Source organism: Electrona antarctica, assembly GCF_951216825.1.
Source record: "Electrona antarctica genome assembly, chromosome: 6".
NCBI classification, from domain to species: Eukaryota; Metazoa; Chordata; class Actinopteri; order Myctophiformes; family Myctophidae; genus Electrona; species Electrona antarctica.
The window spans coordinates 43,867,580-43,888,253 of NC_136811.1; the positions used below are offsets into that span (position 1 = coordinate 43,867,580).

General features: G+C 44.5%; 2 protein-coding genes across 9 annotated transcripts in view; both read right to left on the reverse strand.

Moving 5' to 3' along the window:
- LOC306925634 (plectin-like) overlaps window positions 1-20,674 on the reverse strand; it is a 158,096-nt gene that overhangs the window by 70,899 nt on the left and 66,523 nt on the right. For 4 of the 8 annotated variants that reach the window (XM_079504583.1, XM_079504581.1, XM_079504582.1 and 1 more), the window contains exon 1: window positions 8,368-10,307. The exons of 2 other annotated variants lie outside the window; for them this stretch is intronic. In XM_079504583.1, the coding sequence (XP_079360709.1) occupies window positions 8,368-10,141 (1,774 nt within the window). In that variant the 5' untranslated portion in view covers window positions 10,142-10,307. Of the gene's footprint in view, window positions 1-3,089; window positions 3,219-8,367; window positions 10,308-20,674 lie in introns of those variants that run through there. 2 more of the 8 variants (XM_079504587.1, XM_079504586.1) reach the window with 2 other exon arrangements.
- LOC306924372 (uncharacterized protein) lies at window positions 10,192-12,051 on the reverse strand (the record flags this gene model as incomplete). Its single annotated transcript, XM_079502866.1, has 2 exons — window positions 10,304-12,051; window positions 10,192-10,212 (listed from the first exon to the last, which is right to left on the reverse strand). The coding sequence occupies exons 1-2, from the start codon at window positions 11,723-11,725 to the stop codon at window positions 10,192-10,194; spliced, it is 1,443 nt and encodes a 480-aa protein (XP_079358992.1). The 5' UTR covers window positions 11,726-12,051.

Below are 20,674 nucleotides of genomic sequence, written 5' to 3' on the forward strand. Positions count from 1 at the left end.
ATGAAGACGTGTGGCCTGGGTAGGTGTATATTACTGTATGCTAGTGCTACATTTGTCATTTATGAAAGTTGATTTACTGCTATGAGTCACACCAGAAAAGTACACTGTGTATTACAGCCATCTCCAACCACTAGGCCTGTTTGAATGAATAAATGAATGAACGAATGAACACATGAATGAATGAATGAATGAATGAATGAATGAATGAATGAATGAATTAATTAATTAATTAATTCATATTTTCATGTCTTGTCCCAAGACCCATCCCTTAAGGGGTTATACGACACCAAAAATATAATAATACTATGTGTCAGCACAAAACTACAGACAGTATAGAGTTAACCACCAACAGGGCAGATGACAGAGAGAGAGAGAGAGAGAGAGAGAGAGAGAGAGAGGAAGGAGGAGGAGAATATTGGCTCACACAGCTTCCAGTTGATCAACTGCATTCCCTCTCCATGGGAACCTAAAGGTCAGTTTTCATCCCATAATGCATCCTGCATCTCTTACCTTGCCTGTTGTTTTTTCTCAAGCGCCAGACTGCGATGAGGGTGATTATGTGCCCCAAAACCACCAGGGCGGGGAGTGCGTGTCCTGGGGGGCTTGCCGGCATTAGGACCTTGATAAGCGAAGGGACAAGATTTGGCTGCGACGACAGGTGGGGGGCATCGGGTGAAAGGGGAGCGAGGTTGGGCGGGTGGGGCAGTATGACTAAGGGGACGAGCAAGGAATTTAAAAAAAGGACATGCCATTCGACTCTTTAGAATTCCCCCCGTTTTCTCCACCCTGGAACTATTTACTGGATTTACTGGATTTCCCTTTCTGCTTCTTCTGGACCTTGTTGGCAGAGCCAGTGTTCAGTATTGTCCACCTAACGTACAGAGGAGTATCCGTCACGTCTGTGTGATTAAATGTCAGTGTGTCAGAGTGTTTACAGTACACTCCACTCACAATGGGCTTGTCAGACTTCATTATTAGCCTATCTAGTCACAGTGTTCACGTGGCACTCTTCAAACACATATGATTGGCACAGCATATATTCATCTGGATTAACGAAAACGTTTCTGAGATTCCACTACTACTCCTCCTTCTTTTTCAAGTTTTAATTTCTGAAAAGAGAATGTTGAGGTTCCAGTTCACAGCTTGATTGTTTCACTTATCGCTCCGACGAAGACCTTCCAAGGTCGAAATATATTGGCAGTTGCCTTTTAATAAATAAAGGCATTTCCTCCTTTTTCCTACTGAGTTAAAGTGGCCTTACACTAGCCGATTTTTTTCAATCTGAAATCTGATAGCACCACACACTACAGGATAATCGGAGCGGGACAGAGCAAATATCAAACATTCTTGATGTGGATCGGGCCGATCCCGATCGCACTTTGAGCGGTCGGGCACCCCCCGAGCGTCAAAAATGCCCGATTATCGGCTAGTGTAAGGCCACCTTTATTTGATGTACCTCTGACTAATGTGATAATATCAGCTATAGTTCATGTTTCCTGGGGATCTTTACCACATAAAAATACAGTATATTCCTTCCTGCTTATGCTTATGGATTTGATAACTTTCACAGTCTGTCCAACCAGTCGGAGCTACTGTAGATGACATGTTTCCACAGAAATTAAAGTGTAATAATAACCTTTCATTTTACTTATTGTTATGAAGTGTTCTGGCATGTGTCAAACAGCCCACACAAGCACACTGTACCGTAGGTGAGCCATGTTTGTTTTTGACCTAGCCCCAACAACTATGTTAAACATCCATCGCTCTGGTGAAATCCTCCCATCCCAGCCCAGCTCTTACTCATCCCCAGATAGTTACCTCCTATTAAATCACACTGTGATTGCAACATGTACTGAAATTAATATCTCAAGTCAAAACAACTAACTCAGAGATAGGAAAGTCATCTAGTTTCTTGGACCACATTGCCATACACCAGTTGTTCTCAAGTGCTTTTGGCTTCAGTACCCTTTCTACTCTTTACTCTTTCCCTCATTTCTCAATCCAAGTACTCCCTTTACTCGAGAACAACATTTTGCTTAGAAAACCATAACTAGCATAATGATGCTATGAATGAATGATAACACACCTTTTCAACTTAAAAAGGAAATGGAGTGAAAGAGCAATTAGTGCCTCTCAAGTGTCAAGATTTAATTAAACGTTGGCCAAAACATTTAAGTAAGTCCAGTTTTGATGTCAATATGTTCAAAATAATACAGTCAATATGTTCAAAATAAAACAGCAAGCAGTAAGCAAGAATTGCTTTCTTTCAGCAACAGTTTTACTAATCACGTTTTTGATTTAATTTGGTTGAACCCGTTCAGATCAGGAGGTGTTATTATCATTAAACATAACAGTAATAGTAAATATAACATTTGTCCACATTCTCTCATGCACCCCCTGTAGTTCCTCCGCGTACCCGTAGGGTAACATACATGTATGCCCCCATTTTGCGCTGCCACACAAGACTCCATGGGTGGCGTGTCACTGGGATACCCTAACATTATAATGTTTGTTCTCGCCTCCCACCACGCAACATCAACAACAACAAACAGGCCTTTCACAGATGCCCACTGCTTGTGCGAGATAATAACAGGTGGCCCTGCTTTTACAGCTATCGCAAATAGCCAAGACAACCATAGCGAGCCATCACACACACACACACACGCACAAGCACAAGCACACGCACACACACACACACACACACACACACACACACACACACACACACACACACACACACACACACACACACACACACAAGCACATGTCTTTCTTTAAGTCACACCCGCTTGTTGTTGATGCACATGTCTATCAGATGTCAGTCTGACTGGAAGGACAGCAGGACACGTTTTAAAGGTAGAGGGTCGGCGACAGGCAGCCTTAGCAACACATAGGCTAAAGAAACCTTAAAAGAAGCCAGCCAACGATATTCTTAATATAAGCACATAAAACATTCCACACACATGTGTCTGCCAAAAATCAATGCGTCAGCAATAATTTAAGAAAACTAAAAACAGATAGCCAGAATGACAGACAGGCCAAGGGCCACAGATAAACACACAATGGTAAGTCCACTCTTGTTAACCTACCAGGAATGATCTTCATTTAAAAGACAGGAAGAAGAAAGAGAGGAGGCCGTTGAGAGAGCTGAAATGAGGGGGGAATGGAGGGAAAAGAAGAGGCTCCTGTTTGCTCACTCACTCTCCACTGCCCTGTTGGCTGTTGCCCCTCTTCTTGTCAGTGTACTCTTTGCTGGCCTAACCGTTTGCTAGGGCAGGGGGGGAGAGGGGCGGCAGACTGACAAGGGGGCAGGGTCCCGGGGGCTGAGAGGGGAGTGTGGTCCGGGGGAGAGGGCTGGAGCTGCATGCAAGTTATAAATATCCACCAGATGATCACACAGTGTCAGACTTAGCAACTGATGGAAGCTCACTGGCGGCCACTTGGCTGCACGTTGTCCCTGGAGATTCCCAGGGAAACGCAGGCAAACTCTCCCCCCTCGTTGAGCAATGACGTTGGGACGTATTCTGTGAGATTAGGTCACAGGTCTCCACCTGGCCAAGACACTGATCCGACACCATCTGAGAGCACTCCGAGTGAGATAGAGCATGATGACCATATGGCAGAGTCATAATATACTGTCAGCACATACTTACAATAGACTCATCACCTAAATCCTGCTGTGCCAGAAAGCACATTGGTGCCATACGGTACATAGCTTACTCGTTTGTGTCTGAGATTGTGAATCGGATGTCATTAGAGGAAAAACGTTGGAACTGAATCGAAACAGAAACAAATGATAGCAACAGAGGAAGGAGATAATAAAAAAAACACATAAGGATTAAGGAATAATGGATGAAGTTGAACTGTAATCTTTCAGCACGAAGAAAGAAACGCACAATTTGACCTGGTTGGATGTCAGTAGTGGAACTCCTGTTGTAGTGAATGATAGATGGGCGGAGGATGTTTTAGCAGGGTGTGAGGCCCAGACCTCCCTTAATGCTCATCCCCGATTGCTTTTGGGAGCCCGGTAATGGACTACATATTCTAACAATAGCACCGTTCGACCTTATGCATATGGCACTGTAAATTGCAGTGTTGACAGACAATACAGTACATGCCATTTCACTGTAATGTTAAGTATGTTTTTTCAGTTTCTGGAGGAGAACAGCTGGCCCTAGTCTCTTCTCCTGAACAGGTATGAAATGTGGGCACAGAGTTCGGATGTGCATTCGGATGTGCAGCGCAGGCGAGCTATACAATGACACCAGGTGGGGGCTTCCGAGAGGTTCATGCCATGGCATACATTCACTGCTGGCATACTCACATGTCTGCATGAACCCATGACCTACTGCCACAATCCATTCATCTTTCATGTTTGCCCTTATCGCCCATAAGGTATTCTAAACTTGAGCCCTGTGAAAGAGATTCCTCATGGGCTCACTTATGCCACAGAAACCTAACCTAGGCTCCTAATATGGGAGTGGTTACGATATACAGTAAATCTTCCTGAGGTCCTGCTCTCCCGTTAATAATCGATCATGAACTGGCAGACAGTGTGTTATACATCTCCCGAGGAAAGACACCACACTGGAGGGTCGTGGTAAAAGTCAAAACGCTATAGGTTGAGCTTTGAAATAAGTATAAACACACTGCAGAATCTCTAACATGTGTGGAAGACGTCAGTGGGGGGGCGGGAATGTGTGCGTTACAGTATGTGTATGTGCACGCGTTTGCGTGTTTCCACTTATATAAAGCTCACAAAGCTAAACAATCTTCCAGCATGCAACTTTTATTAGTCAAACCACAAAGCCTCTGCGGTGTGTTGACATAGGAGTTAGGACCGACATTAGAAATGCACCATGGGAAATGACTGACATCCCAATCACTCTTGGCCAAATCCTCAATATAAGCCATATGTTATCGATCTGTGCGTTGTGCCTACAGTGGGCAGCAGATGGTTCTATTAGCTACAGCAGTTTACCCACACATTCTCTGGCGCTGGCCAGCCAGAGCTCATTAGATTCTACTGGACGGCAATTAAAGCTGCTTGCAGCAGCCTTTTTCCTCTGTGGATGCCAGCGAGAGGCAATACATAGTGCCAGTTAACACTCTGTTGTTGGAGAATTATACACAGCTAGGGCCCCGTACACTGTGTACACGGGAAGATACTAATTTTTCTCTGGAAGTGTACAAATGGGTACATTTGTGTCCATTTTACACTGTCAGAGTTAATAATACACTATACTATACATTATGCTATGTACTGTAGCTATTTAGCCAGGCTAATCTATGCTAGTTAGTTTCTCTACATTCAATTTCTCTATTCCTCTATCCTGAAATATCATCTCATGATGCGTCCAGTAGAACTTTAGATGGTATTTCAAAGGTATAGTAGGGTCAGCAGTAAGAGATACCCTAAGCAGCTAGACTGGTTAACTTTGTTTTGAGCAAAACAGTGGCTAGATTGCCAGCCCCACACAGCAACGGCGGCTATCTGCCGAGCCACAACACAGGCTATTGATAGAGGGCACACGTCTAACAGGACTCCGTCCCCTGGTTGTTTTTTTCACCTTGGGAAGGTCAGGCTCGTAATTTAGGCTAACAGATTTGAGATTGGTCTGGGGTGAGTCACGGCAACCAGAAAAGAAACAATCATGTTCTGCTGTAATGAAAGGGACCACGCTGGAGAGTATAGCTAGCATTTGATGAATTACACAAAAATGCACTGGGCATACTTTCAGAGATGGAAATACAGACTGGAGAAACTAAATGGCATGTCTGGGATATGACTTGCTCTAATAGCCCCTGGTGCCATGTGTGGTGGGTAGACTTTAAATGCCGCATCAGGCTCATTACAAACTCTACTTGTTGTACTGCTTTTGTTTGAGGGCGCACAACCCGCTTCATTCATCAGTAATCAAATGTCAGTGACACAATGTCACAGGCGCCCTTTGTCCATTGGTACAGTAAACGTCTCCGACAAAGTGGTTTGAGCGTGTCCTTGGAATCTCACACTTGGGAGACACTTGTTTTCTGGAAAAGGAGCTTAGAAGCAATGTTTCCAGATACCAGTTAATGTGACCAGCTTGATCAAAATGCACCTGGTATCCACATGGCTATTACTGATAGATGCCTCATTTAAACAAGACTGACACCGTCCTAGGGTGTGGCTGATTCTGGTGACAGCTATTCAATTAGCCAACATACCATGGATACCCTAGTGACTTAGGTCTCTGTACAAAAAAAAAGCTTATCTTGAATATGATTTTGTATAAACAATATTTGATTGACAACATCATAAAACACAGCTACAGCACATCAAGGCTACAGACATATGAAGTGTTGATAGGAATTTCAGGAATCCAGTATGGTAAATCTTGTCTGTACAGATGGTTATCAAAGCTGGCTGACAATGACTGATAGCAGACAGTAGGTGTCAGCAGTGAGTTAGTAAAATAGTGTGGAGTGGTCATCTGTTGTGATGGTACTGCAGCTGTGTGTATATGTGAGTTTAGATTAAAGTGGTGTCTTCATCTAGAGACACACTGTATTCTGGCCTCTGTATTTTATGATTCTTTGTTGTGGATGCAGTTAGAACGTGATCATTACATATTAATGATGGCCTAAATTATTAGGCCTTAAGTTAATGTATACAAGATGAGTTGTATCTTATGATAAGCTGTGCCTGTGCTGGCTGTTTCTGTGGCTTTAATACCATATATCTAACATCAGAATGAATAACTTCTTTCCTGATGACTAACACTGAAAATTGATCCACGAACAAGGGAGCTAATTAGATCCAGACCTGCAGAACTATCACGTGTGGAACCAAACAAACACACCCAGAGAACTATGAGCAAACTGTTCCAACTTCGAGACTCTTCTTGCTCACACCCACAACAGGCAACGCCCATGTGCGGTGCTCTCTATCCACTCTGTACAAGAATGCAAAAATCCAAATTCCAAATTATTTTGCAGGTTATTAAAGGACTCGAGTCCAGTCATAAGACAGTGATTCAGAGTGTCAATTTGATTCACCCTGTGTAGTGTGTGTGGCAGAAGTGAAACCCAGGGATTTGTACTTTCATTTCAGCCAATACACAGTAAAATAGTCAACATCACGGATACATTTTTACACAGAGTTAAATTAACTCTGACATGTTGGTGTGCACCAGAAGCATTTTCTGGACATTCCTGTCGGTTCTCCAATCCGGGGGAGAGGAGTGTAAAATGCACTGCAGGCAGCCGAGGCAGGTTACGATAATATATCATCTACGCAACCCCCACATCCTACCGATAACATTGCGTAACATAACATGCGAGGGGGCACCAGGGCCATTCTTCAGACCAGTCTTATCTTACCCAAGAGAGGGTAGAAAGCCAGGAACATACTCATTGTGCCAAGAACACAGACTTAATGGAGCAAAGTGGAGTAAGGCTCCCAAAAGCAAAGCACCACACCCCCCTTCTGTCATTGATTCTCCCCTCGTCTCCAGCACGCTAGTCTATCTCTGCAGGGACCAGGCGAGGCTGCACGCTTCGCACACACAGCTCCACCATGTCGGAATTACTGAATGTCTGGATCATCTCAGCTGGCAAACAGACAAAAGATGCCTCTTGAGACATACTGCTGTGAGAGAGCTCAGAAAGCTCAATTAATATAAACACAATTACCTCTTGAGACTACTGCTGTGACTGAGAGAGAGATAAAAGCTCAGTTAATGGCTAGAATGTCTTAACTTTGTTAAAAGTGATTTTAGAAGTATAAATTCCTAATTAAGAGATAAAAGCCCATCAATGTGCTGAGGGATAATGAAGGATGTGTGTTGGCATGTTTTGTTTACCACCTATGCTGTGGCATGTTGCCATTTGTGGATAACATAAACATTTTCACCTGTGGTTGTCTATAAGAGAGGAATCTCAGTCTAAAAATGCATAGCATCTGGCATTCTACACTAGGGCGTGAGCAACTTCCCTAGTATCACAGTGACACCAATACCACAAGTAAATTCACATATATATGTTGGAATTACAGCCGTATCTAAACTGACTCTCATCTCACTGAAACTTTTCCCAAAGAGAAACTGTCCCCAGCCCACATAAAAAAATACACTACACTGTTAAGGATGGGCTCTGTGATATGTAACTTCAATCAACTATAACTATAATCAAATCATCCCATGCAGATAATGGTTTGAAGTCAAAACAATTACAGCAAAAATATAGGTGCCAGGCTATAAAACCCACTAAGCATACAACTCACCCCCCATACACACAAACCTCCCACACTTCAAAGAAGGGGCGTAAACCCGACCACCAGCAGTGACATCACATGCAGCAAGCAGGACAGGAAGTAAAGTCATTTACCTTCTATGAAGTTAGGCCAGGTCTTCTCCTCTGGATCTTCCAGCGAGTGGTCCCACTCTTCGTCAGGTGAGCCGCATGCTGCCAGCAGCGCCCGCTCGATAGCCAGCGCTTCAAGGACATCCAGGTCCAGCTCCTCTCCCTCCTCCTCCTCCTCGGTTTTCACCGGTGAAGGTGGCGACTGACCCCCAGCCTCCTCACTGGTGATTTTCCTCACCTCAATTATCTCTTCGACCACTACAATCTTCCTCCTCATGGCTGCCTCGTCAATGTCAGGGTCTACGGGCTGACAGGTGTCCCCCAGGTGTGGCTGGGCGGCTGCAGGTGTGGCACTGACAGAGGGTGTGTCCTGATGCTTCTTCCTGTCTTTCTCCTGCTCCAAGGCCTCAGTCACGGAGAGTCTCTTCTCCCTCTGCTCTGTGCTGCGCTGGGCTGCCTGAGTGGCCGACTGTTGTACAACTATGGGAGGCTCCCCTTGTTCGGTGAGGGGGCTGTCCTGTTGCTCGGCTCCTACTGACTCTGCTGCTGCTGACGCTAATTCTCTGGCTGCGGGTTCTTCCCTCACGGAGGAGGATGTTTTCTCTTTCTGGCCCTCCCGCTTGATTTTCTCTGAGAGCTGGACTGGCTCCTCCTCTCCTTTGTCTGCCTGGGCCTCAGTGAGAGCAGCTGCTGCCTGTGTGATTTCCTCGCTGCACATTCCTTCAGCAGAGATCTTTTTGGGTCCATCCGTCACTGCTGGCTCAGGGCCCTTGACAGGACCCTGTTTTATGGCGGCCTTAGGCACTGATATCACCTCTGTGAATGTTGGGCTCTGTGGCTCTGTGGCAGGTGGGGAGACAGTCACAGTAATTATTGTCTCTGAGACTTGAGCTGGAGGTTGATTTTCCCCCTTCTCCTCTGCCTCTGAGGATTCTTCCACAGTTATGTTTATGGTTGCTGGAGAATTAGCCTCAGGCTCACCTGCAGGTTCCTGCGACTCTATTGGCCGTGCAGAGGCTTTCTCTGCAGGTTCGGAGCTTTCTTGTGTGAGCTCCACTTTGACCGTCTTTTGCATGGTCATTACTCTCACCTCAGTTAAAGTTGTGACCTTCTCAAATTTCACAGTCTCTGTGTGGGTCACTGAGGTCAGCTTAGAGTCAGTGACCTCATCAGTTGAGCTTAATAGTGGTCCCTGTGTTACTTTGTGTACACTGGTCACTTCAATATTCTCTGCCATCAGTGCAGTGACTGTAACCTCCACCGGGGGCACTGCAGAGAGTTGATCTGAATGAGCTGGTCCTAATTTAGCATTGCTCTGATCCACAACCTGATCAGCCACTTCCTGTGTTATCTCTATTTCAACAGGTGTTTCAACCTCACACATTTTGTCTTGTAGAGGCATTATGGTGGCAGATAAATGTGATGATTGTGGGGAAATTAGTGGTGGAGACTTGGTTGCATCATGTGTCACCTCATCAAGGGCCTTGTCTTTAGATTTCTTCTTCTTTTTTTTAGATTTAGAGCCCCCCTCCATCACTGTATTTATTTCCACAACCTTTTCTGTGGTGATGATGTTAACATTGTGCTGGGGTGCAGAGGGTTCATTATGCAATAACACAGTGTCTGGGGATTTGGAGCTCTCCACAGACACTGGTATTATTTCTTCAGCTGTCATGACCTGTGAGGTCATTGTAACACTGGTACTCACGTCTGACAGTGTGTGTATCTCTGCAGTGTCCTCTGTGACACTGTTGCACTCTTCAACAGGAGCTGTGGGTGCCGATGTACAGGTAGTCATCGTTGTAATGGCTGTATCAACAGCCACTTTCGGGGCCTCCTCGGCGACGGTCACCGTAGCAACTTTGGGCACTTCAGCGGGTTCGAGTTTTGTTTTCAAGTTTTTAACATCAAGAGGCTCTTGAGTCAGCTTAACTTCAATGCTATTCTCCACCAGGACTACATCAACAGGTAGTGCTGGCTTGCTGCTATTCTCCACCAGGACTACATCAACAGGTAGTGCTGGCTTGCTGCTATTCTCCACCAGGACTACATCAACAGGTAGTGCTGGCTTGCTGCTATTCTCCACCAGGACTACATCAACAGGTAGTGCTGGCTTGCTGCTATTCTCCACCAGGACTACATCAACAGATAGTGCTGGCTTACTAATGTCAGTTTCATTGGGGGTCCCCAGAGTGACAGAAACTTTGGCAGTTTTCTTAGCCTCTTCTTGGTCGATTTCTTTAAAAGATGCCTTTGCTGCGACTTTCACCTCTTCCTTGGTCTCTTCTACCTTCAGCTGCATAGCGGGGGGTGTTGAGGTGACAGATTTGATTGTGGCAGTTTCAACTGGGGATTTGGTGATTTCTTGAGTAACACCACTTATAGCCTTCTGATGCTGCTCTTTTGATGCAATTTGATGTTCAGCTGGATCCATCATGCCTGCTTTAATGGGTTCCTCTGACACCTCCCCATTTATCTTCTCGTCTTTGACCTCTTCAACAGGCGCTGCTGAGATAACTTGTTTAATGGCAGCAGCCTCTGGCTGCATGGGAGCCTCTTTCCCAGCTTTCTTGGGCCTCTCCTTATTGGCTTTGATAGAAGGGAAATCATCAGAAAGCTTTGATGCTGCAGCACCTGCAGCCACTGCAGCCACAGGTATTAACATTGCTGCCTTTGTCTGCGAAACTTCCTGTGCTGAGGCTGTTTTCTGAACCTGGATCACCTGAGCGTTTTCCCTTTGGACTTCAGGAGTTTTCCTCACCTCCATCACTGCCGTTTCACTGCGGAAGCCCCTCCCCTTCCTGGGTAGAGGCTGAGCCTGGTCCCCCATTTCCCACGATGCTTTTGGTCTGACGGGCTCGGCAGAAAGTTGACGACCCCTGAACCTGGGGGTCCGCGGAGAGTAGCCCTCTTCTTCTCCGTCGCCCGTCCTTTTGTGGCGATATCCTTGGCGCTCAGTAAATGCCTCGTGGCTCTCTTCCCCGGCTTTGCCCCCTGGTTTGGGAACATAAGAGGTGGGACCTTCAACGGTTTGGACCCGCGCGGCCCGGTGGGCGAGCGCCAGGGTGGCTGCTGGCCTCCTAACCCTCTGCAGGGAGGCGGGGACGATCTCGGGAGGCAGGCGGAGGTAGTCTCGCAGGTAAACAATGCCCTCGTTGGTGAGGTACCAGTAGAAATGCCTCCAGGCAAACGTCTCCTTCACGTAGCCTTTAGACAGGAGGGAACCCATGGCACGAATCACCTGCAGGTTGCGCACGCCTGGTATTTCAGGGTGCATGGTCTGAGGCCTCTTGTCCTTCTTGGCCACCATGACACCATCTCGAAACAGGAGCTCATAGATGGACCTCAGCTCCCTAAGGGGCATCACCATTCCAGCCACCATTGTGCTCAAGGACTGTTTGTCTCCTCAAAAACTATGACTAACAGTAAAGAACCAGACACAGAGTAATAACTGGATGATCTCACTCCTTGGACTGTGCAATGGTCCAGTGGCAAAACCAGCTGCCACGTGCTTTTCAACTGTTATTAAAAAAAGAAAAACTATTAATAAATCCTTGTTTTTTTTCTCTCTTCACGTTACTTCTTCTTCAGCTTCTTCTTGTTCCCCTCGATTCCCCGGTGAAGAAAAATAATATTCCTCAGCGGGAAGACTTCTAAACAAAGTTCAGAATGTGCTGTTCTAAGTGAACAGGCTCCGTGCTGCCGAGACGGCAATGACAGAATGAAAGAGAGAGAGAGAGTGTGCAACTGAGGGAGTGAGAGAGAAATAGAAAGAGAGAGAGAGAGAGAGAGCGCCACACACTCTGTACAGCTCCTCCTACCTTCCTTCTCTTCTAATGCTGGAGAGAAGCTGGCATGGAAAAATTAGCCCTTCTTATAAAATGAAACTGAACAGCGAGGAGGAAAAGGACATACAAAAATGTGTAAAAAGCAGACACACTGTAGCGATATGCTGGACAGAAAGAATGACAGCAGAGTCAAATGAATGGAGTAGCACACCTATGGAGAATGGTCAAGCACGTTCTGTAGCGCTGTGACTTTTACGGAGACGCCCACCTACTAACTTTTACACACACATACCATGTCAGGCAAGCACACGCCCCCCCTTGCCAGACACACACACACACACACACACACACACACACACACACACACACACACACACACACACACACACACACACACACACACACACACACACACACACACACACACACACACACACACACACACACACAGTCTCTTAAAGACTGGGTTGTTCTACTGGGAGATTAGTGATGAAAGAGAGACACACCTATGTCGTATGAATGTACACTGCAAAGTCCTGAGAGGTAATGTAACTGTGAGAGTGTAGTGTAGACACTGACACGTTCATTTCTACACACACACTCTCTGAGTTAAATGGACACTCTGGATTTGACAGTGTTATCCTACTCCGAGACACGTGGGCCATTCATATACAGTAAGTCACCAACCAAAAGGTGTCCAGTTTGCACCGGCCTCTCCTATTGGATGTCACTGGACAACTTTCCCTCTAAACACAGTGTGAGTATTAACGTGTCAGACAGCGATGTGCTTTGACTGTTTGACACGGCCTCTGATGTGCTCCACAGTCTGACATTTGAAGAGAAGACACACAAGACCCTGAGTGATCTTGTAAAATGGTATCGGCGTAACTTTGTCTCTCTCTCTTTATATATACACACACATTTTACAAACCTTTTTTGTTTTCTCCAGTTGGAAGGACATGGCGTCCATGATGTTTTTAACAATTCAGATACCTGTAGCTTATTTCCAGCCCTGTAGAATGCATCCAATAATAGATGTGATATCAAGTTCAAGCCTATTCATATCTGTGGTTATTTTGTGGGTCATGAGCAACCGGCAGGTGGAAAAAAATATATAGAGAATGACCTTAATGCTTCCCGTTGTGACTCTTTAAAGTGATGCAATCGCCTGTAAGAAGCGCTAAAGTCGTGCTCCCCTGGCTTATAGTTTACCTCAATATAGCTGCCGAGTGGGAACCCAGAATCTACCTCACACAACTATATAAAGAAGTGTACATTGTAGCTATTAGCTAACCTTCTCCAAGCTCTAAGGAACATGATATCATATTTCTATCCCCCTAGATCACTTCTCTCTCTCTCTGTCCATCTGTCTCGCTCTCATCTCTCTGTCAGTAAGACTCTAGCACTAACCAGACGTACTGGGACAGGAGATGATAGTGGGACAGGAGATGGTACTCAAAACATAATTACTTACTCTCATTTATGCAAAAGCGCAGACGGAGTGGAAACTGAAGCAGTTTCAGAGCTCAAGGGACTTTAGTGTGTGAAGCTGCCGTGGCTGTGCAGTACCGATGATGCATATAGTACTTCCACCGCTTGGAACCACATCGCCGCCCATTACGCACATCCAAACACTGGTGGGAAAGTGTTTTCTTTTGAATTGCCATGGCAACAGCCATATAAAGTGAGCCAGTTCTGAATGAGTCAAATATCCTGTTTCGCTGCTGCGGTGCAGCGGATGGCCATAAATGTGTCCCTCTTGGACAGCTGGATGACGAGGTCACTTCTGCAGACGGTCGTCCACAAACCTACGGTGATCTAAAACAAACTCCTTCATCTATTTGGCTATGCTGGTCAGCAAGCAGTCAAGTTGCCCAAATTAATCCGCGGGCATTATAGTTTTGAAATACAGTAGGTGCTTTCACCCGCAAGCCATATATTAAATATAACAGCATGCAATTACAGTAAAAGCATAGTGGTCTTTTTAAGAGTTGCATAATGCTCTCATAATGTTACAGTTACACACTGGCATAGTGTATTATATAACGTATAGCTGCTTGTTTTTGTTTCTCATGTTTTCCGTTCATCGTGTTACTATGCTGCTGTCCTAGGAGTCAACATGTAATTTCACTCTTATGTACCCGACCCGTACACAAAACGCAACAATAAAGAACTGTCAAACTTGAACCTTAAATACATGCTTTCTAACCAACAAGGTTTGTATGAAACTTCCCAGCTGGGGAAGTGTCTACTGGCCGGTTATAAACTTTACGTATATGTTTACTGAGACTGTTATGAGAAAGACTCCTTTCTCACAGCACAAATTTGCCTCTGATGACCATTTATTTAGATTAGGAGGCGCTAGCAGAGGTTTCTACCATTAATTGCTCCACCTACACCAGATGTACCATGCGATGTCCCATCACGCAAGTAGTGTGTCCTATAATTATCCTGACTGTTATAGCCGGAAGGGTATGTGAAGATTTATGAACATTGTATAATGTATATGTCCCTACTGAGAGATGCCATTTCTTTCACAAGAACCCTGTGATTGTGGAAACATTCTCATCAGTCCCGTACCGTACATCCCTTGAAATAAATATTTTATGGCATGCCAAGGCCTATCATAGAGTGGAGGTGGTTGTAGATTAGAACTGTCAAACTGGTATTTCTGTGTGTGGGTGTGCGTGCGCGCGTGCGTGTATAGAGTATGAGTACTTTGGATTGGGAAAGAGCTTGCGTGAATAAGTAAGATGGCATTGATTACACAATGGATTACCAGTGTGTAGGTAACAATGGGTTACCAGAACAAGTAAAGTGTCATTCATGGGCAGTGTGCAATGTGTTGGCAGTCCGTGTTTGTACTGGATTTTATCTGTATGTACTGAATGTATGCACTATGTTGTCATTGTATTTGTAACAGCAGATACTGTATGTGTCCATGGCAAAGTTCCCCTCGGAACAATAAAGCCTATCTAATCTTATCTTAATTAAATTCACACTATGAAGGAGGAAAGTCAAGAGCATATGCAAATTAAACCAACCAAGTAAAAAGAAAAAGGCAGCAATTTTTCAAAACTCATGCACCGTTGACCGTTTGTCCACAAAGAGCTCAGTGAAGTTGGGGGTTTAGCAGTGACCCTTAGGTCCTGTACACACATATCAGACGAACATGCTCTGTGCCGTCTGTGTTTCATGGCCGCCTCACGTGGTCACGTGGTTTGACCAAACACTTGTGTTTGATTGCCCCCCTCCCCCCATCAAACACAAGTGTTTGGTCAAACCACGTGACTTCCATTGGAAAAGCAATGATGCGGCCATGAAACACAGACGGCACAGAGCATGTTCGTCTTATATGTGTGTACAGGGCCTTACACTGGCCCAGAGCCCAGTCAATTGTCAGTGCTGACCTACTTTGACTACTTATATTATGCAGATATACACTATGTTGGTAACTTATTCACATATTTTGATTTAATATGAATGTGGTGTGTGTGTGTGTGTGTGTGTGTGTGTGTGTGTGTGTGTGTGTGTGTGTGTGTGTGTGTGTGTGTGTGTGTGTGTGTGTGTGTGTGCGTGCGTGCGAGCGTGTTTGTCGAAATTGTTTCTTTGCACTCATCTTTGAAATGCAAATTGTACCCTAACAACTATCGCAGTCCCCATCACATTACCATGACTGTGCTTAATGCTTATGCCTTCTTACACCACGCTGTGGAGGTTGGTTATTTGATTGCCATTATCTGCTGAGTGGTCAAAAATAGATGCAAAGAGGAGGGTGGGGGTTGCATGCTCTATACCAGGGGTTTTCAACAGGTGGTCCATGGACCACTGGTGGTCCGTGGAGGTATTGCATGTGGTCCCTGACTGACCATTCATTTATGTATAGGATTTGTTGATTTTTTTAAATTTCTTTCCACTAGTTGAGAAACAGTGAACTGAATGACCTGGTGACCTATGATGACCGTTCATGTATTTACGGACAAGCTGGAGGTCAAGAAATTCAACAGAAAAAGGGAGCTGGCCTGCCTGATGGAGGGGAAAGGAACTGGTCGGAATTCCCCCGTCAGGTGAAAAGAAGCAGCTTGGACTCCTCATGCATAGAAGGAAGCATGAGGTCAGTCCGCTGCCCCCCCAGGTTGGCAGAGGAAGTAAACTTAATTCCTGGGAGGATTACATTAGATAATTGACACTGGGTGAAAAAAATCGTGGGATAAAAAATGTAATTAAAAAAAGAAAAAGGGAGCTGGAATCTCAAGAGGGGGAAGTGCATTGTTTGGTTGAGTCATTATTATTAGGAAATTATTAGTATAGAAACAGTGGGATGTACAGTATACACATGGGATGCATAGCAAGGGTTACAAAAGCACTAATCTTAGCCCATAGCCCCACCCAACACCCAACACAACAGTGGTCCCCAGGTTGATACTAAATCAGGGTGGTGGTCCCTCGGAGTCGTTCACAATCAGTTGAAAACCCCTGCCTAAAACATAACTGTCTAAACAGACCACAAATATGACTCAGAGGCAGCATGCATGCACCCACAAATGGAAGTATGATGTGTGGCAATATGATTGAGACAGATGATTACAAATATAATCATAAGGGAAAGAGGGTCTCAATAGATATTGTGCCTAGTAAGAGTGCACTTCTGCTTTTCCCAAAATAGAACCGTCAGCACAGACTGTGGGGGCTTGGCTAGCGGCCCGACGTAAAGGCTATGTCCTCTGTGGGCTTAACGCTCCACCACACGTGCCTTCCACTCTGATACCAGACCTGAGTCACTACAGCCGAGTTCAGAGAAAGCAAAGGTCAGCAGAACATTTCCTACAGGCTATTTATTGTATGAATCCACATGGACGGTCCTCTTCAGAATTCAATTGAAGCTGAAACATACCAACGAGCTCAATATACCGTAGACACTACAATATAGAACATATGGTTTGCCAAAAAAGAATAAAACTACCGATCAGACATTGCCACTGTGATCTGACCCATGTGTCTCAATTTTATGAGCGAACAGTACACGGTACAATCCAGATTGTTAATTTAACGCTGGACGTTTTAAAATGGTCCTGGCTAGCGTTCCATTTTTACACTTTCTGCGTTAAATTAACACTGGAGTTTTACTGTGCACTGATGATGTCTTGGAAATAGAAGTGGAGTGGTCCGTCTGACAAGCAAGATTTACAATAGCTACATTTGGCAGCTCTGTTTGAAGGAGGGCTTCAAAATGGACTCCCTCCCCTCCCTCGGCCAATACAGACGAGGCACTGGAGTTTTCTAAATAAACAGAAGCAACTGGAAATAATTATGCCTCTTACTGTACAGTACTTTGCCATGTGGCAGGAAAATCGAAATTGAGTGCAAACTGAAGACTTTATTCTTGAACACAATTCATGTGTGTAAATAAATACATTTGGTGGTATGGACTACGCAAATAGAAGCAGAGAGAGAGAGAAGCACTCACGAACATGTTTGGAGAAACGTATTTGAATCACAAATTAAAGAGGCACGTGAACATTCAGATGTTTAGCGTGACTGACATTTCTGTCAATGAAAGTGTCTCATAATGTCTTTATATTGAACATGTTGGCCTGGTGAGTCTGGGTGGTTGACCCGGCTTCATCCTGGGGACAGCTGCCTTTCTGAAAGAGCTGACACGTGTAAGAGGACTAACACCTTACTCAGGAATCTCTCAAAGATAGAGATTACTGAAAGCAGCTGGAGCGGTACTGTGAGGTCTGGTGGGATCAATGCAGGCCATCTGATGTTTTGGTCCGGTTGTTTAGTCTGTTGACAGCTATGTCAATAAAATGCCCTTATTGTTGATGTCCTGCTTTCATGTCCAGTCTTTATGGTGTCTTTGGTGCAGTTGATAAATACAAATAAATGATCACTAGATATACTACATCGTGGTTGTGCCACGATGCACAAAGAATCAAGAGGGATTTAATCATTCATCATACAGGTACATGTTGGTGGACATGTTCCTCAGAGACACAACAATACAATATAGTTGTTTTGTTTCTGCTTCTGTGTAAAATATGTCTAAAGATTGTGTAATGTTTGTTGTGTCATCTTGTTATATTGTATTGTTTTTTAAAACAATACAATATAACAAGATGAAAGAAAAAATACTAATGGACCTGTTACTGTTTACATCCATGGCTGTTCAGACTCTGAAGACTGAAGGACTTTGCAAACGTGTTTTGTGAGGTTACATTGACCTTGACCTTTGGCCATCTACTTATAGGTCAAAGTGGACGTTTGTGAAAAATGTCATGGAATTCCCTCTAGGCGTTCATGAGATACTGCATTACTGCTTTCAACAGAGGCATACAAATTCAAGCAAATAATTGTATCTACAGGAGATACAGTATAGTACCATTTCTATGTTTTGGGACACTAGTACTGTCCACTGATCCTGATCCTGGTCTCTGTACTTGATGTGTGTGGAAGAATTAAAGCAACCTGACACACGGTTTCAAAATAACATTTAACCTATACCTTTTAACTAACCGACTGAAATATGAAACTGACTGGTGGACTTTAGCAGAGGGTAAAGGTCAAATGGTGATTCATTGCAACATTTTGCATTAGCTTCCTAAACACTGGGCACAGTGAGCAGTAATTGTAAGACGATGGCACAAAGTGTCTTCATCGATGCCACATAGCTCGTCGTCAGCTTCTTCCTGAGGTCACCTTGAAATAATATCTGGATGTTGGCAGGACAATCAGTCGTGACAATTAGCACACTGCAAGGCTGTAGGAGTAGCCTTTGAAATGCAAGATGAAACAGCAGGGATTAACCCGCTGGCACTGTCTGGGAACTCATTTGAGATGATCTGCTGGTGAGATTAAACATGGATGAATTGAAGTGAATTGGTGTGCTTGGCTTGCATGCATTGCTTGCATGATCAGCGCTATAGTGAAGCATGTTGATCATTCTCCAACATGCAAATTGATTTATTGACCATGGGAATGTCTTTCACAACACCAGAACATCTTGTAAAAGAATCTGCCATCTTAACAAAAAAATAAAGTTTATTGTTGCAATTTGTAGTGGTTCATTTTTGTCATTTCTATATTCTTTCAGTTAACCACTTATACCAACAATAGAGATAAATTGTGCACTCAACAGCAACAATTCGTACAATAAGATCTGTGCTGAATGCAATAAGAGACCACTAAGAGCTGTTCTCTTACCTAAGCCAACTATCTCCGTTTCCAGATGTAGCTCATAAATATGTTCAGATTCATGCAACACTTAAGTTTGGCTGTTACATAATAGCTTGTGGAGCTATAGTCCCATTCTATGCAACAGGAGCTGACGAAAGATGCCTACAAAAGTTCTCTGCAAGTCCTATTTTTCTTTTCTTATTTTTCACCTAAAAGTGGAAAATTGGCATACACAGGCATACAGTACACATGCATGTGCTTGAGGTAAAATAAAAACGACATGCCTCGCTTATATATTCCAAACTAGTCACGGATCACTTTGACTTCTCCTTTTCCAGAGTGGAAAGAAGTGAAGTCACAGATTATGCCTCCCTTGCCTTCCAAAAATAATCTTTGGCACCCAAAAGCGCTGCCAAGTTTCACTCATCCTTAACCCTTGCCCCTCCTCAAACTGACCACCCTTCCCCCCGTCCCCGCCACCCCTGTCTCTCTCTCAGTCTAACACGTTGTCAGGTGTTGGGGATATGGTGACCAACTAAGCAACGCCCCCTACAGCTCCAATGACCAGCCCAGTGGAAACTCACTTCCAGCCACAATAGGGCTACTGTAGGCCAAACTTTAATTAGATTGGTATCCATACTCAATGTGGCCTTGTGGGGTAAATGCTGTACTGTAGTTCAGTGGTGCCACACGTTCAAAAGACCACTATCACTTTACCATTTGTGACGTAAAAAAAACAACAGGTATCGGATTTCAGATATTTGGTGGTAAATTATATAAACAACAGTGAAGGAGAACAAAAAGTCTTTGTGTGCAGTAAACGAGTTCCAGCAGTGAGATGTGCACAGATTTGAAACAGCCCTCGTCTCCTGTGTTCCAAGCTCCGTGAGAGCTCTATTGCTTGTTACTTCGTTGCACGTCCGTGCCGCGTGCCGAAAATAGCCAATCTAAAAGCTCACAACGCAGCCAGGCGTGGTGCGCCGTGAGCTTGTAGATCGGCTATTTTCGGCACACGACGCCAACACGGAACAAAGTATAAATGAGGCTTAAGTCCACGCTCAGCTACGCAGAAACGAGGGATCATGCAGGATTTACATGCGTACATCTATTGGGATAAAGAAAGTATACAAAGCTATAAAACTAGCTTCTATGTGGATCTTGAGAACCACATACTGTAGACCAGTGGTGAGCAACTGGCGGCCCGGGGGCCACATGCGGCCCCCACCTTCACTTAATGTGGCCCTTGGGTTAATATACAATTCCAAACCTGCTTTAATTACTTCATGACTAGTATTAAAATGACTAGTACTTAATGACTAGTATTAAAATGTTATTGTCTTTTTGTGTCCAATGTAGTTATGTTA